We start from the raw sequence: 15387 nt of genomic DNA, 5'->3' as shown, positions 1-15387 counted from the left end.
TTAAAAATTATATTTTAATTGTTATATTTCTTAAAAATAATTTTATATTCTGATAAAATTTATTGTAATTGTTTATTATATACAATATAACAAAAGTAACTAATCTCTAATTCTATTAAACAAAATATTATAATACTCAAATTAAAAAAACTTATATGAAAATTAAAAAAATAATTATATTAATAGCTGAATAAAGAACATATATTGAAGAGGAGAAACAATAAAAGAAACGAACATAAACGTTAGTGATACAACAAACTGACTACCGAAAAAAGTTCTTCCTTAGAGGTTTTATCCACCACATTATTGTGTAAATAAAGTTACTTTCTTTAGAATACGAGATCAATAGTATTTGATGAGATACTACTAAATTAAACATTCAATTAAAAATTACTATTTCCTTACATTATTCCTTTTTTTCTTTGAAAAGTAGAGAACTACCCTTTTGTTCAAGCTTGTTTGTTTATCATTCTCCTTCATTATCTTATTCTTTTAAAAATTTTATACATATAATCAAAATATAAAGAGCAACTGAAAATTTTCTTTAATTAAGTTAACGTGTGACTTATAGAGTTCTTCAATTAGATGCGATATGTATTGTTTGCCTAAATTTGAAAGGGGTCTAGACATTAAGAATCTTTATGGTAAAAACTTGTTTTGACTAGCTAAATAGGTATGGTGATTTTTTTTTGTATGTAATTCTTTGTGGTGCTTAAGAAATCTTTATGAATCCAAAAATAGTTTCTTTACAACTTTTTCTCTTTTCTTAGATAAAGAAGGGTGGCTTATGGTTTTTTATTTCTTTTTCAGAAGAACATTTGCGTTGTCTTGCTAATTATATGCCCTTATATCTTTTTTTATGAACCTTTCGAATGCTTTTATTATTAAAATATTTATTTTTTCTTAAAATCAATAATTGTAAGCTGACAATATGATCTTTTTAGTACAACTTTTGGCTCTATTATTTTTTCTACTAACTCAACTTTGAATTTTTTGGTAAAACTTATACTTGCAAATTATGTTTATTTTATAACTCCTAATTATTCAAGTAATAATAATGTATTTAATAAAAAATTTCTATAAGGCTCATGCTTTCTTTTAAGTTCAAAGTCATTAATTAAACAATCATTTTGAATAAATTGAATATCATTGATTTGCTCCAAACTTCCAAATAAAAATAAGCTTTATTTCCTAGAATATATGTAGTGTGGTTGGAGTTATAGATACTCACACATGTTCTCTTTTGCATTATGATTTAGCTTATATCTTTGGTGTGACTTGGATTTTTCATTATCACGTTGAGATGTCATTTCTTTATTCTTCGTAAGTTTGGCAAGAGAAAAGAAAGTAAGATGTTTTTAGTAGGAAGTCATTATAACACTCGAAAAATCTTTGCACTTAATTTGTAATATGAACCTTTATTTATTCGGGTCTAAATGCCGCTTAAATTCCTTAATATATTGTAATTTTAATTTTTCGGACAAATATCGTATTTCGTATTTTTATTTGATTTAATAATTTTTAAATTTTATTATTTTATTATTTTATTTTGTTGTAAGAAAACTTTATTATATTTATTTAAAATGAATTTCAGGAAAAACAAAAAAACGGTAGAAAATCCTGCTGGCATTGATCATGTTCGTGCGGGCTTGGCATGTCGCATGCGCATGCAAATGGGTGCAGCTCTGTGCACCCTGTGCGCGCACCATCCAGTAGTAGGCCTACACGCAACGCCCTGCGCGTTGTAGGGCCTACGCGTAGCACCCTGCGCGCTGTAGGGTCTGTGTGCGGGACAGGCTGGGCCTGCAGCACGCAACTAGTTCGGGCAACGTGCGATTGCCTTGGGCAATGCACACCACCCCCTTGGGCACCACGCACCGCCTTTGGGCAGCGTGCCACCGTCGTTTAAACAATGTGTCATCGTCACATCACATCGTCCATCCGTCAGTCGTCACATTACTTCTTTTTTCCATAATTTTCTCTCTCCTCACTAAATTTCACTACTTGGTGCAAATTCAATGGTCTCCATTTTCTATAAATAGGGACCTTCTATTCACCATTTTCTCATCACTTCCATTATATTCTTCCATCCTCTGAGAGCTTAGAGAGAGAGAGAGAGAATGATCTAGAGAGTGAAGGAGAGGAGAAGAAGAAGAAAAAGTGTAGGAAACATCAAGGTTTCGATAAAAAATTCAATATTTATTTTTAAACATCCTAAGCAGTATTTTTAGAACAAAAATTAATAAGGTCTAGATTTATTATTTGCATGGTTGAATTTTATGCCTAAATTAATAATTTTACATGATAATGCATGTTTTATAATCATATATGAACTTGTTAATTTACATGTATAATTTATATGATCTGATACTCGAAATAAATGTTAATATGTGATGGTATTGATGATGGAAAATGATTAAGCATGAAATGGTATATAGACATGAGAAATATATATTGGTATTAGCATGCATAATTCATAAAGTATTTTGTTATATTTTTTTATCTCTTAAGGGTTTCTGTTTCTCTCCCCATTCAGCCTAAAAATACGTGAAATGATCGCTTTCTGTAGATGATGATGTACCCTCTGACGAGAGTGGTGACGCGATATGATTGTAGGGGTCACATTTGACGAAGTACGATCGTGACCATAGTTAACATATAAGACAACTGTTGTAATACCCTAATTAATTTTAATTGTAATTAAAATTAATGAATAAATATAATTTTTTAATTCTTATTTAATGTAAAAATGAAGAAAATTAAATGGATGATGAAATTGAAAATAATTTTAAAAAATGAAAATTTAGATTTTAAGGGTATTTTTGAAAGAAAAATCAGAAACTGAGAGTTAAAATGCAATTTAAAAAAATTGTGTCACGTAGGACGCCCAGTCAGCAGCCTCGACGAACTGGAGCGTGCCGAGTGGTAAGGGATGCTAATGCGATGCCATACAGGAGGCCACACTGGTGATTCGCGTTCCCGCGATCGGATGGTCCAAATTCATTTCCGCGCGCACGGATGATCCGGATCCGTTCCCTCCCCAAACGCTATCGGACGAACAGATTTAAACACGATGAACAGTCCAGATCCACTTCTTATTTAAACACGATCAGACGACCTAAATCAGATCGCGATGAACAGCCCAGATTCACTTCTTATTTAATCGCGATCGGATAGTTCATATCAAACGTGATGGAAGGTCCAGATTAAAAGGGGACAAATATAAATAACTCTCTTCACACCAAACTCTAACCCTAGCCAGCGCTGGAGAAGAAGACCCTATTGCCGGGGAGAAAGCCGATCGTCGCCGCCGTCGCGCCGAAGCCACTTCCGACCGCCAAAAGAGGTAAAAAAAAAATTTTTACTCGAAATTTAATTTTAAACACCCCAATGGCCAAATCAGAGTTAAATGATAGACGGATTGGTCAAAAATCGCGTACATACCCCGGCGGGACGTCGCGTGAAAATGCAAAAATTGCCTCCGATAAGGCCCTTCCCGATTCCCGTTATGCATAATTCTTCTACCATTGTAATCACTATTTCATTCTCTACAGGTTGATTGAAGCAAAACACCCAACTGCGAAGGTGAGCCAGCAGAGTCGTCGCACTGAAGAACTCTGCTGCCGGTAAGTTTCAATTTTTTCAACTTTTTTTGGTCAACCAAGACCCTTTAATGTGTTTTCTCGCAAGGATTGGCACAAAATCGGCCGAAAACAGCCGACCCGAGGTAAACTACCACCATGGGCAGCGGTGTCGTCATTGGAGCACGGAGGAGCCGCTGTGTCGAAATTTTAGAATTGGCCAAAAAGGGTTCCTAACACTGATTTTGAATTTTTTAAGTTATTTCTAGGTACTTGAAGCGCGTTTTAATCCCTGAAAAAAAATTAAAGAAACTTGAGAACCGCCAGTAGACACAATCAAAAGTTAGTATTTTGGACATTAGTTTGAGTAAGAATCTCTTAACTTATTCCATGTTGTGGAATTGAAGTTTAATTTTAAATAATATGATATTTTGTGAAACTTAGAAAACATTCATAATTAATTACAGGTTACTAATAGAGCCGAAACTGGTTATTTACTATTATTTGTTATATTTAATCGATTTTCTGATTTTACAGTTTTTGAGTGCATGATAATACACTGAAATTTATATAATGATGCGATCGTATTCCTTTGATGCATACTTTGCTTGTTTTGTGTGGCTACAGTTGAATTGAAAAATTGAAAATCAAAGATAAACGAGAAATTATTTGATTACGTGGATAGATAAAACAACAGCCTTACTGAATATCTTGGAAGATGGTGGACGGATCGAGTACATAGGAAACCCTACCGTGAATGCTGCTTCATACCAAATGGGGTATCGAGATTTGGTAATTTGGTACTCATACTAGACGGAGTATGGGGATGACCCGTTTCACTCTCATACCAGACGGGGTATGGGGACCGCTTGTTAATTAAAAATGTAAAAAAGATGGTTCATGTGTAGTAGGGACATCCCTATGAACCCTCATGGATACCAGTAGACTGATAAAAAGGAAGGTTGTTGTTCCGACTGATCGTATATGAAATTATGATATGTGTTATGTTATTGACTCTATAGGTTATTTTTGGTAATCTCGCTATGGTAAGTATGCGTTAAATGATTTTATTTATGAGAAACGAATTTATTTAAATTAAGAGCTCCATTAATTATTTTTATGATTTCTACCGACCTTCATTTTTGTGTTGGTGAGTAGCGTGATATTCTTACTGAGTTAGTGTAGCTCATTATTTTATTAACTATTTCAGCTCAAGAGGACCAGAATCCAGAACCCGATCCACAAGTGGTTTGCGAGTAGGACATTCAGTTTGTTTATTTTTAAATTTTTTTTTTGGTTATTAGTTGTTCTTTTAGAAGAGTTATTCCTGTAATTCCCATTTGATACTTTCAGTTATTGTGTAAGAAATGTAAACTCTAATTTATTATTTCACTTCCGTACTAAATTTATAATTTATCGCATTTGGAGTTTTCGGGGTCGTTACAACTGTGGTTAACACAGTCGTGGTCATAGATCATGTCATGGTTTGACAAGCCGCAAATATGATGTTGGTTTATCATACCGTAAATATATTAGTGGTTTGGCGAGCCGCAAATTGCTATTATAAATGAATTAAATTGGTCGTTCCACATGGGTAGTCGAAGATTCGTATTACCCTCAGTAGATGGAAGTTAGAACGACTTTGCAAAGAATAACTCGAAAAACAGTACATATTCATGATTTGTTTGATTTTCTCTATTATCAGCTTGACTAGTTCGATTGACATAACTATGACATAATAGATTTGATATTTTCTTTAATAAATAAATTATTTTCATAATTTAGTGAAAGACTCTAACATGATTCTTGATGGTAAGTAATTATGATATTTAAATTACTTTCAAAATTTTATGATATTATTTAAATGTTATTTTTCTCACTAAGTATATGGAGGTCATCCCTTTTTATGCCCCCTTCTAGATGAGCAAGATAATAAGGAACCGATTGCTAATCTACTCCTTGAAGTCTTTGAGAATCTCGTAGATACATAAACTTTTTTGAGTGCATGACTTATCTCGCACTCTGATGAGTATTTTTACATAATAATAAAAGTGAATTTTTTAGTATTTTGATATTTTATATTTTGTTGTCACTTTTGGCCTCAGTTATATATATAATTGAGTACTTATATATTTTGTAGGTAATTTATAATAAATTACTCAGCTGCATACATTTAACTATTATACACTTGTAATCTTATTTTGTATCTGACATCCTTATACTTTAATTAGCATTTGAGATATCACAATCATCTTTGTTAGTCTATTAGTAACGTGGTTGGAAAGAAATATCATAATATGCAGTAAGTTTATGCTTAACTTTAAATTTTATAAGATATCTTATTTGGGCTAAGGTTTATAAATGCTTTGAAATATTATTTTTTATCTTTTTGTATAAAGATTGGACCACAATTATTTTTTTAAGAGGTTTTGCCTATCCTATTTTCTTTTATTCTCTTTTAATTTTAGGAAAATATCTGATTTTTTTTTTCTCACTTCAATAGTTAAAAGTTCTAACTATATTTCATTATCGTAAAATAGTTATATTGAATTATAAGTAGAGCATTTCCTTGTTAAATTTCACTTGAGTGTGAAGTATAGATTATCATCACAATTGAATTCTAGTGGAATGAGAGATTGCAATCTTTTTATTGGATGATCTTTTGTAAATAATTTTCTATATAATATCTTATTATATTATATCTAATTGAAAAATGTATATTATTATACAATGTTATGGTGCTTACATATTATATATTTTTATTATATATATTTATATTACATTATAATACTATTTTAAGTAGAGTTAAAGTTCGACAAATAGATGGAGAAAAGAAGTGTGATATTGCTATATGACTTCTATAAAGAAAATAAAAATTTCATCACCAACTTACCTCGCCTCTCTCGAGTTCTTCTTTGCTTATGCTTATGTTAGTAGAAAATTGTTGAGATGAGCATATACACTCATTTAGTAGGGCATTTGCATGGAGATATCGCATTGAAAAAAAGTACTAAATATAATTCTATTATCACGTAGATTTAATTTTTATTATTTTTAAAAAAATTTATTTTAAAGATTTTAAAAAATGTAAGAATCCATTTAGATAAAAAATTATTATAAAAATTAAAATAAAAAATGAAAATAATTATTTATTTTAAGTATAATATAATTAGTAGAGAGTTAAACCTACATCCAATTTTATTTTACTTTGGTAAGTTGCTCGAAATAAAGCAACAAAATCCGTGAATTAATCTAGAAATTTCTTGATCATAACCAATATTTTTGGAATTTAAATTGAACGGCCAAGATTAAGCTACAGGCGATTCTCATTCATTTTAAGCTATCGCTCTTACTCTCTTCCTCCAGCTTCCGAGTTTTGGTTCCTTATCTGCGTCTCTCACAAACTCCATGGCCACTTTCCTTAAAACGCCGTCGTTTCGAGCTCCTCTTCCTCTCCTTCCGCGTATATCCCCATCCATCTCCTTAAAATCACCAGAGCCCTTTTGCATTTCTGTAAGGAGTCGTAAGCAGGGAAGCACCAACAATGGCGGATTTGTTCGTACAAGTTCTCTTCGGTTGGCTAGTAGGCACTCCTTCCGGTTCGTGAAGTTGGTGCCATTCGCTTCGGGCGGAGGGGAAACTGAGACTACCGAGACCCAGGAGGAGGTTCATGAGTCTGAAATCCAGGTATTACTCCTATTTATTATCTGAAAAAAATAGTTTTTGTTCAATGTTACCTCTTTTTTGTTTGTAGAATATAATGTTCGATTAGTTTGAATTAGTTGTTGAATTTGTTTAGTTTTGGATTCCTTAAGGCCATTGTGACTGCTACTTAGACTATGTTTGGAATTCTCTTGTAGGTTATTTTCATTACTTTGTAAATTTTGACACTTAGGATTTATGTAAATTTAGCATATCAAAATGGCATTTTTTTCAAGGGAAAAAAAAGAGAGGGGGCTATATGAAAGTTTAACATATGAAAAGGGCAATTTTTGGGATGTTTGTGTCTGTGTGTATTTCTTTTTTTTTTTTTTTTTCCTTTTTGGGGGGGGGGGGATGGCAAGGGGGGGGGGGAAGGAGGGATTACGGTTATGCTTGTTAAGTTTGGGAAGAGTAATGGATGTGTGCCTCTCCTCTTATGTTATTCTTGCGGATTTTCGGTATAGGAACATTGATTTGGATATATGTTATCAGATAAGGGTTGCATGGATCATCTACGTGGCTTTCCCGCTGAATATTTAGCCGACAACATGGATAGTTCTTTAAATCTGATATCCTCTAGGTTTGTGGTAAAGCAATACATTGCATTGAAAGATTCCCTGATGTGAGCAGTGGGGGAATCACACACCCAAACTTTTGGGTGACCATGATGTTGTTGGGTTTGAAGCCCTAGCGAAACAAGGGAGTCACCATTTACAAAGATCTGGAAAAGGAATAACACAATTCCTTTTCTTTTAGGAGAACTGAATAATCCATCTCATTTAAACGTCCAAAAGTTATGTATGTTCTAGGAACCTTCTCAAAAAAGGTAGGATCTAGGAAAATTGTTAGGTACTCTAAATTGCTTGAACATTGTAGCGGACCTCCCACTTATTGCTTGATCTTATTAGTCCTTTTACTGGTGGAAATAGTCTATCATTAATCATGCAACATATACAGATTTACATATATATGTATGCACATATATCTGTTAGTCCTTTTACTGGTGGAAATAGTCTATCATTAATCATGCAACATATACAGATTTACATATATATGTATGCACATATATCTGTTAGTTTATTAGCATGCATCCATAAATACATAATTTGTATGATTTAGAAAATGTTTACATGAATGCACGATTTAAGAGATAATAAAGGAGCTTTACATATTTAACACATTTTGATATATAAGGCAAATATTGTGGTGCCGGAGTAAAATATTAATACTCATGGTTCTCATATATAGAAATAAGCAGGCTGAAAAGGGGATTTAGAATTTGTGATGACAGGGTACAGTCACATAGCTTTTTAGATAGTCCATGAGACACTGATTCCAGTCATGTGACTTTGGAGCTGAGTAATAAGCCTGAACCTCTGTCAACAGAGCAAGGTTAATACCAATCAATAGAAAGACGCTAGTACGACATTAGTGATTTTAAATTACTAACCAGATTTTAAATTAATCAAGTAAGAAAAGTGATTGAACTGAATGTTACCCTTGGGTCTTATGCCCTCCTAAGTGGGGAAATGACTTCTTCCTTTGCTTGCTTGGTTTGGTTTGAGCGAAATTTGGTAGCTAAAGCTTATGAATATATGTAAAGGTTTGTAGAGTTGGGGAGTAGGTAAGGAAGTTTAGGTGAGTCTAAGGCTGAGCCAGATGGCTTTCTAGATAATTCCCAAAGGATCCTTCTTAATAAAGGCTAAACCGATATCAAATTGTGTTTAATGGTTGGTTATCCAGATACAATGGATTTTTGGTCACAAAGCCAGAATGGCATTTATGCTAAAAATTCTTTATGTTAAGATGGTGTTTGGTTTGGCTTTTTTGAGTTAAACCACCCAAAAATGCTGTAGAGGTGTTTGTTTCTCTTATTTTGGTTTATGAGCCAATGACTAATAAGAAGAGTGAGAAAACTTTTCTTTTTGCCTTATAAATGATGCAATAAAGCCTATTTCGTCTTTTGTGCTTTTCACTAAATTTTCTTTATTAAAAATTACTAAACATTTCGGTGTCATTTTTAATAATCTTATTAAACATTGTTTTACCAGACACTTATTATTTTTGAAGACCTTGTAAGTCAAGCAAAAATGCATTAACTGGACATATTTTTCTCTAATTTTCTATGAGCTTATAAATCTTGTTAGCTTATAAATCCCACCCCCACTTCTAAGCCTAGAAAAATTTCAAACCAAATGACCTCTAAGCATACAATGGCGTATTTCTATTTGCTTCCACTAAACTCTGGTCGAAGGTGCAATATAACATTTACTAATTGTTAATGAGATGCATGGATTATTTCAAAAAAAAAAAAAGAGATGGATGGATTAAATGCTATCCCCTTAGAGATTGAAATAGATCACTTGATTGTTTTAGGGAAGATGAGGTGATTGTCTTGAGCATCGAGCTTGGATAGAAAGCTGTAAGCTTAGAGATTTTGTTATCATTAGTTTGTTCGAGGTCTTCAAACAAAATAAGATATGTTACGATATCCTTGTTGATTGTCTCTAAGCTCATTCCTTATGCTTCTTCAGCTAGATGTTTCTATTTCCTTTGCCTCATTGTTTTATGAGGAAATATATTGCATAGATATATTGGTTGGGGATCTCTATTTTATTTGAACTTAAAGGTCACTCCTTTTAAACATACTGTCCTGTCTACTGTTTAAGGTGAAGTAAGAAACCAGTCGTATTTCTAGAAAGCTTAAAATTGATACCTTCTTCATTATCGTCCTGCTTTGTTAAATGCCCACTGGAATTCCAGTTGGCTTTATGTTCCATGTAAACTTCTTTAATAAGTTTTTCATGTAGTTGGATTGATTGATGAAGATGTCATATTTGCTTTGCTTGATTGAAGTCCAGAAAATAAGTAAATTCTCCCTTCATACTCATTTTTAATTCAATTTGCATGCACTTGGAAAAGTACTTGCACATGTTTCCATTAGTAGCTCCAAATATTACGTCATCAGCATAAATCTACTAAGTTAAAGTGTGTTGTTTTTTGAAATGGGTTGGAAACAGAGTGGAAGAGCAATATTTTGATCAGAGTCTATCATGCAATTTAAATGCAGAGAATATGGTGTTTAAAGTTTTTCAATGCCTTCGAATGGGTTGACAGTTTTTTTTTTTGAAATACGAATGGGTTGAGAAAATTTAGATACTTCATCTTCTCTTCAGCATCATGGTCTCATTCATTGTCAATCTCTTAAGAAGCTGGTGGGGCTAAAGATTCCCTGCATGGTTGCTAATCCATGATTCTTGTTGTTAGCTGGAAATTGAGTATCATTTAGATTTCTTCTCAAGTCTTCAGGTTTTATTAGAAGATGTGTAAACATGTAAAGTTCAGTTTGAGCCCATTGAAGGTTTTATCAAATACGTTTCTTAATCAAAAGATTTAGAACTTTTGAAGTTTCTCCCATTGAACAGTTACATCTTTTTCAGAAGAAAAAAATATGATTATATTTAGATGATACCAAGTAGGTCCAACCTAAATGGAAGAATTTAGAAACAAGTAAAAGTATCGACAGAGTTCCCCAAATCCTCTACAACGTGAACCAGTTGATCCTTAAACCTAAAAGAAAAGAAGTCAAATAACCCAAACAGTAGCCAGGGGGTTAAGAGAGATCTTATCACCTCGATAACATATCATGACCAAAGTTCGTCTGCTAGAGAGCTTTATGTATTCTGAAGAAGTCAAGAACCATACAGCGTGGTAGCATGTGAAAGATACGTTAACAAAATCTAGTTCAGGATTTCAACTGCACTCTAAAATTCTGGAAAAAAGCATCCATGCGCAGGAAGAGCTGAACTCTATTGTTTCAGCATGTATAGTCGTTGATATGCCCATGATGACGATGAACACATTGAAGATGTCTCTTTCCATAAAGCACATTATGAATGTCCCATGTAAACCTTTTTCCCTTTCAACTATATAATTGGTATCCACTGGGTTCCGTCCTGCCATTGAACCTCCAGTTTTTGTAATTTCTCTTCTCCCTCAGAAGAATGATATAGAATGGATTTGATTGGTATTTCTGAATGTACTTTTATGTATGAAAGTTTAATGCAACTATAAGGAGTACTATTATAATTTTTGTAGCATTATGATTTTATTTATGCTCTAAATGTCTTTTAGGTTTCCTGATGAAATTTCTAGTCATAGTTAGATTAGGATTAACTTAAATCCGTATGAGTCAACCATTATTCAGTGAAAGTAATTATTAGGATTAAATTAAATCCTTATGAGTCAACCGTTATTCGGTGAGAGTAATATGCGGATTTTCTGTCTACCCTGGTTCTTTGATGCAATCTAAACTTTAATTGTGATACTTACGGACAAATCTTTTTAGGTGTAGTTTCTAAGAAACTCTAACTTCGACATTTATGTTAAATTCAATTTCCTAAGTTCGCAGATTAATACCTAGTTTTTCATGCACTAAAAAAGTCCCAAATTCCAAAGATTTTATTTGAAGTGTATGTTCAAGTTTTGCAGTTGGTGTTAGGTTATTCAAGCTATTGGAAAGTATGTGTATAATAATTGTTTAGTTTTTCTTTTCAAATGTAATGTTAGGTTATTCAAGCTATTTAAGATATATTAGTGTAATTTTCAATTTATAAGGGTTTACAAATGTTGATCTTTTCCTTGTTAGTTCTCATATTTCTTTATTTGATTGCGATTAATACATGTATAAAAGTTTCTAATCAAGAGAATAATATTGGATTTGAAGATTACTTCAGTCAGTCAGTAATTTACTTTGGTCAGTAATTTTGTTCTGGTATCTTGTTTTCTTCCCTGATATTCTGTTTTCCTTCCCCAAGTTCCTCGATTCAACATCTCATTTTACTGATGCAAAAAGAGAATAGGCTAAAGTGAAATATTTTAGTGTTAGGAGAGATCTCTTTTTTTAGTAATTATGAAATCTTGACTCATGGATTTATGTGACAGGATTCTTCAGATGGCACTGGTGGTGTTGAAGGTAGCTCAGGTGCTGATGAAGTTAGTAATGTTGAGGAAATGACTAGCTCAGTTGTCTTGATGTCACTCCAATCATATAAAGAAGCTTTAGCAAGTAATGATGAATCCAGAATAGAAGAAATAGAATTGTTCTTAAAATCCATCGAAGACGAGAAAGTTAATCTTGAGAGGAAAGTGGCATCTTTATCTGATGAATTGTCAGCAGAGAAAGAGCGGATTCTTAGGATCAGTGCTGACTTTGACAATTTTCGCAAAAGGACAGAGAGGGAACGCCTTTCTCTGGTGACAAATGCTCAAGGAGAGGTGGTTGAGAAACTATTGCTTGTTTTGGATAATTTTGAGAGAGCTAAAACCCAGATTAAGGTGGACTCGGAGGGAGAAGAGAAGATCAATAATAGCTACCAGAGCATATATAAGCAGTTCCTAGAAATTTTGGGTTCACTTGGAGTCCTCCCTGTGGAGACAATTGGAAGACCTTTTAATCCACTGGTGAGTTCCTTTTCTGGCTTTATCCAAAGTACAAAAGAATCTTACTAGCATTAGCCATTATTTTGTGTGGAACCGCTAATAATTATACGAGATGAAAAATTAACCAAAATAGAAAACAGCCATAGTGAAGATTGAAAATATATAGTTGAATTCGGCGGGACAGTATGTCTTTTCTGGTTATGCAAATTCTTTTTTAGATGAGTAACCTGTATCTCTGGTCTGTAATTGGCATAACAACTGGACCTGTTGATTGTTGGCTTAATGCAGGTGAAGCACCGAGTTAGCTCGAAATTCAGTCGAGTATTTGATGAACTTTTTGAAATGCTTAATCAAGTTTCTTCAGGTTTTATGAAGACCTGGATACGCTTTTAATTCAAACTAAGTCTCGATTGATTCAAGCTGACTCGGTGAGTTCACGTGCTGCTATATATGGGTGAAACATGGATTGTAATTGTGGCATAAAAAGCCTAGTTACAACATTTAAAGAGGTATATTGGGTATGGACACAGGATGGTCTATACCTAAGCGGATAAAAAGTCTTTTACTTACCACAAACTGCTGGGTAAAACTTTCTATCTGTTAATCTATCTCATTTGTTTGTTTTTTAATTTAAAAATAATTAATTAAAATTTAATTAAAAATCGTAAGTGTTGATCAAAATAAAACATAATTTAAAAGAATATTTAAATAAAATACTCAATTACAAATAAAAAATAACGTTATAAATATATAACATTTAACACTTATTGATTAAAATTTATTTAATTTGAGTAGAATTAAAAATAAAATAAATTAATTGTATATTATATAGCCAGGGGGGGGGGGGACTAGGTGGGTGTAGGGTGGTAAATTATTGAACCCATATCTGCTTCATGTTTGTTGTGAGTTTATAACTTTTTATCCATATCTGTTCTGTCTTGTTAATTGTAGATTTTTAACCGCCTCATTAAAGATAGTTAAGAGACAGATTAGTGGATCACCGGCCTCAATGCCCATCCTTGTATGGATAGTTAAGTTGTCAAAAGTTACGTGAAAAAGCTAGCGATTTGTGATAGTTCTTAAAACACAAGAAGTCAACATTCTTCTTTAGCTTTTCGTGGAGGATGAATTCAGACAGTTCTTTTGACAAACATATTTTCTGTTTTTCTTTGCAAAAGCTGCATGAAGCAATAATGCGTGAGGACTCTGAAGAATTTGAAGAAGGAATCATATTAGACGAATATCGCAAGGGTTATATACTGGGTGAACGGCTTTTGCGCCCGTCAATGGTGAAGGTGTCAGCTGGCCCTGGTCCAGCAAAGCCTGAGCAGGTAGAACCATCAGAAGCAGACATTAGCCAAGGTGAGACTTCAGAGAGCAAAGAAACCTCTGAGGATGAAGTGGAAGCGGGATCATCTTCTTGAATGCCAAATGTGCAGGTTCAGATTCATCAGATTCAGTTTTGTAAAAGGACGAGGTGTTATATTATACTTTATGCTCCTGATAGGTCTTTTGAATTTTGGCTGGCTGTGATTGCTGGGAGATTATATTGCTACTGGTAATGTAGTTTTTGTTCACAGGAATTCATATTATTGTTTTTGAGGAAATAGCATTTCCTGGGAAAGTAATTTATATTTTATAGCCACGGATTCTTATAGCTTATGTTGAAAGGGTTGTAACCTTCAGCAAAGATTTGTGTGAAAATGGTCTTTTGTTGGTACAAGTTTGCATGTCGCTGATCTAAAAAGTCTCTTTCCCTGGGGTTTACACGCACGGGAAGACACTACAAAAAGAAAAGGTTGACGTACTTTCTAACCCTTATAACCTTATCTCTATCGCACATGTTTGTTGTGTAGATTTGACTTGTAGGACTTTTAGAACCTCTCTCTCACGCATGTATGTTATGTAAATTGACTTTTAGACGCAGAACAGCTTCTGTTCAAATAAGATCGATCCGATTGTTAGGTTTTGTTCTCGAGAGAGTTTTTCGTATTAGCATCCCACTTAAGATCTCAAAGCAGATAATTGAACCGAAACAAAATAGAAATTTTTTTTTTTTTTTTTAAAAAAATAATCTCTAAATCAAAATATACAGATTGGGGAACATTCCCCAGGGAGTAGATCCAGCTCGAGATGCCAATGAAAAAGGCAATTCCAAGTACTTTAAAAGGAAGGGGACCAGACCATACCCACCAACCATCGTCTGTCTCCGGACGAATCTTCTCCTGTATTTCATTCCTCATAAATCTAACAAAACAAATGATGTTACTACTGAATGGGTCCAACAAAAGTAGAGCTATTTATATATATATATATATGTGTCTACGTATTTAATTATTAACATCTTAATATTCTAATTGAAAGACAACGAGTTCCAATCTCATTAAGAATTAGATTTCTTTAATTCATATTGCTTAAATTCAATATTACGTAAAGTTTAGTTTATTAATGTATCGATCTTTAAATTATAATAAATATAAGTTAATTATAACTTTTATTTATTATAAATTATAATTAACATATTTAATCGATTTTTAAATTAATTTGTTCGTATATTTAATTTTACAAAGAGTAAATTTCGTAGTCTCTTATATATCAAAAAAATAATTAAAAAAATAAAATTATTAAAATACTATTTCTATTTATTTTCTTGTTATATTTT

At 32.8% G+C, this 15387-nt stretch overlaps 1 protein-coding gene across 2 annotated transcripts; it reads left to right on the top strand.

The window, feature by feature from the left end:
- Positions 1 to 6916: 6916 nt before the first annotated feature.
- On the top strand, positions 6917 to 14366 carry EMB1241 (Co-chaperone GrpE family protein). 2 transcript variants are annotated; one of them, XM_088223025.1, is made up of 4 exons: positions 6917 to 7268; positions 12228 to 12746; positions 13014 to 13153; positions 13904 to 13948. In XM_088223025.1, exons 1-3 carry the CDS (start codon positions 6990 to 6992, stop codon positions 13116 to 13118), a joined length of 903 nt encoding a protein of 300 aa, XP_088079151.1. In that variant the 5' UTR covers positions 6917 to 6989; the 3' UTR covers positions 13119 to 13153; positions 13904 to 13948. The 2 variants fall into 2 exon arrangements, with proteins under 2 accessions (XP_088079151.1, XP_021895444.1); XM_022039752.2 differs by lacking the exon at positions 13014 to 13153 and having other exon boundaries at positions 6920 to 7268; positions 13904 to 14366.
- Positions 14367 to 15387: the final 1021 nt, after the last annotated feature.

Source organism: Carica papaya, chromosome 6 (assembly GCF_054855325.1).
Source record: "Carica papaya isolate Zhongbai chromosome 6, ASM5485532v1, whole genome shotgun sequence".
In the NCBI taxonomy this organism is placed as follows: Eukaryota; Viridiplantae; Streptophyta; class Magnoliopsida; order Brassicales; family Caricaceae; genus Carica; species Carica papaya.
The sequence above is the reverse complement of the archived record's forward strand: the minus strand, read 5'-3'. Positions and strand labels throughout refer to the sequence as shown.

Coding starts and splice junctions, on each gene's coding strand:
- EMB1241 (XM_022039752.2), top strand. CDS start 6,990: ATGGCCACTTTCCTTAAAACGCCGTCGTTTCGAGCTCCTCTTCCTCTC. Junction 7,269..12,227: donor TTCATGAGTCTGAAATCCAG/GTATTACTCCTA, acceptor TTTATGTGACAG/GATTCTTCAGATGGCACTGG. Junction 12,747..13,903: donor GAAGACCTTTTAATCCACTG/GTGAGTTCCTTT, acceptor TCTTTGCAAAAG/CTGCATGAAGCAATAATGCG.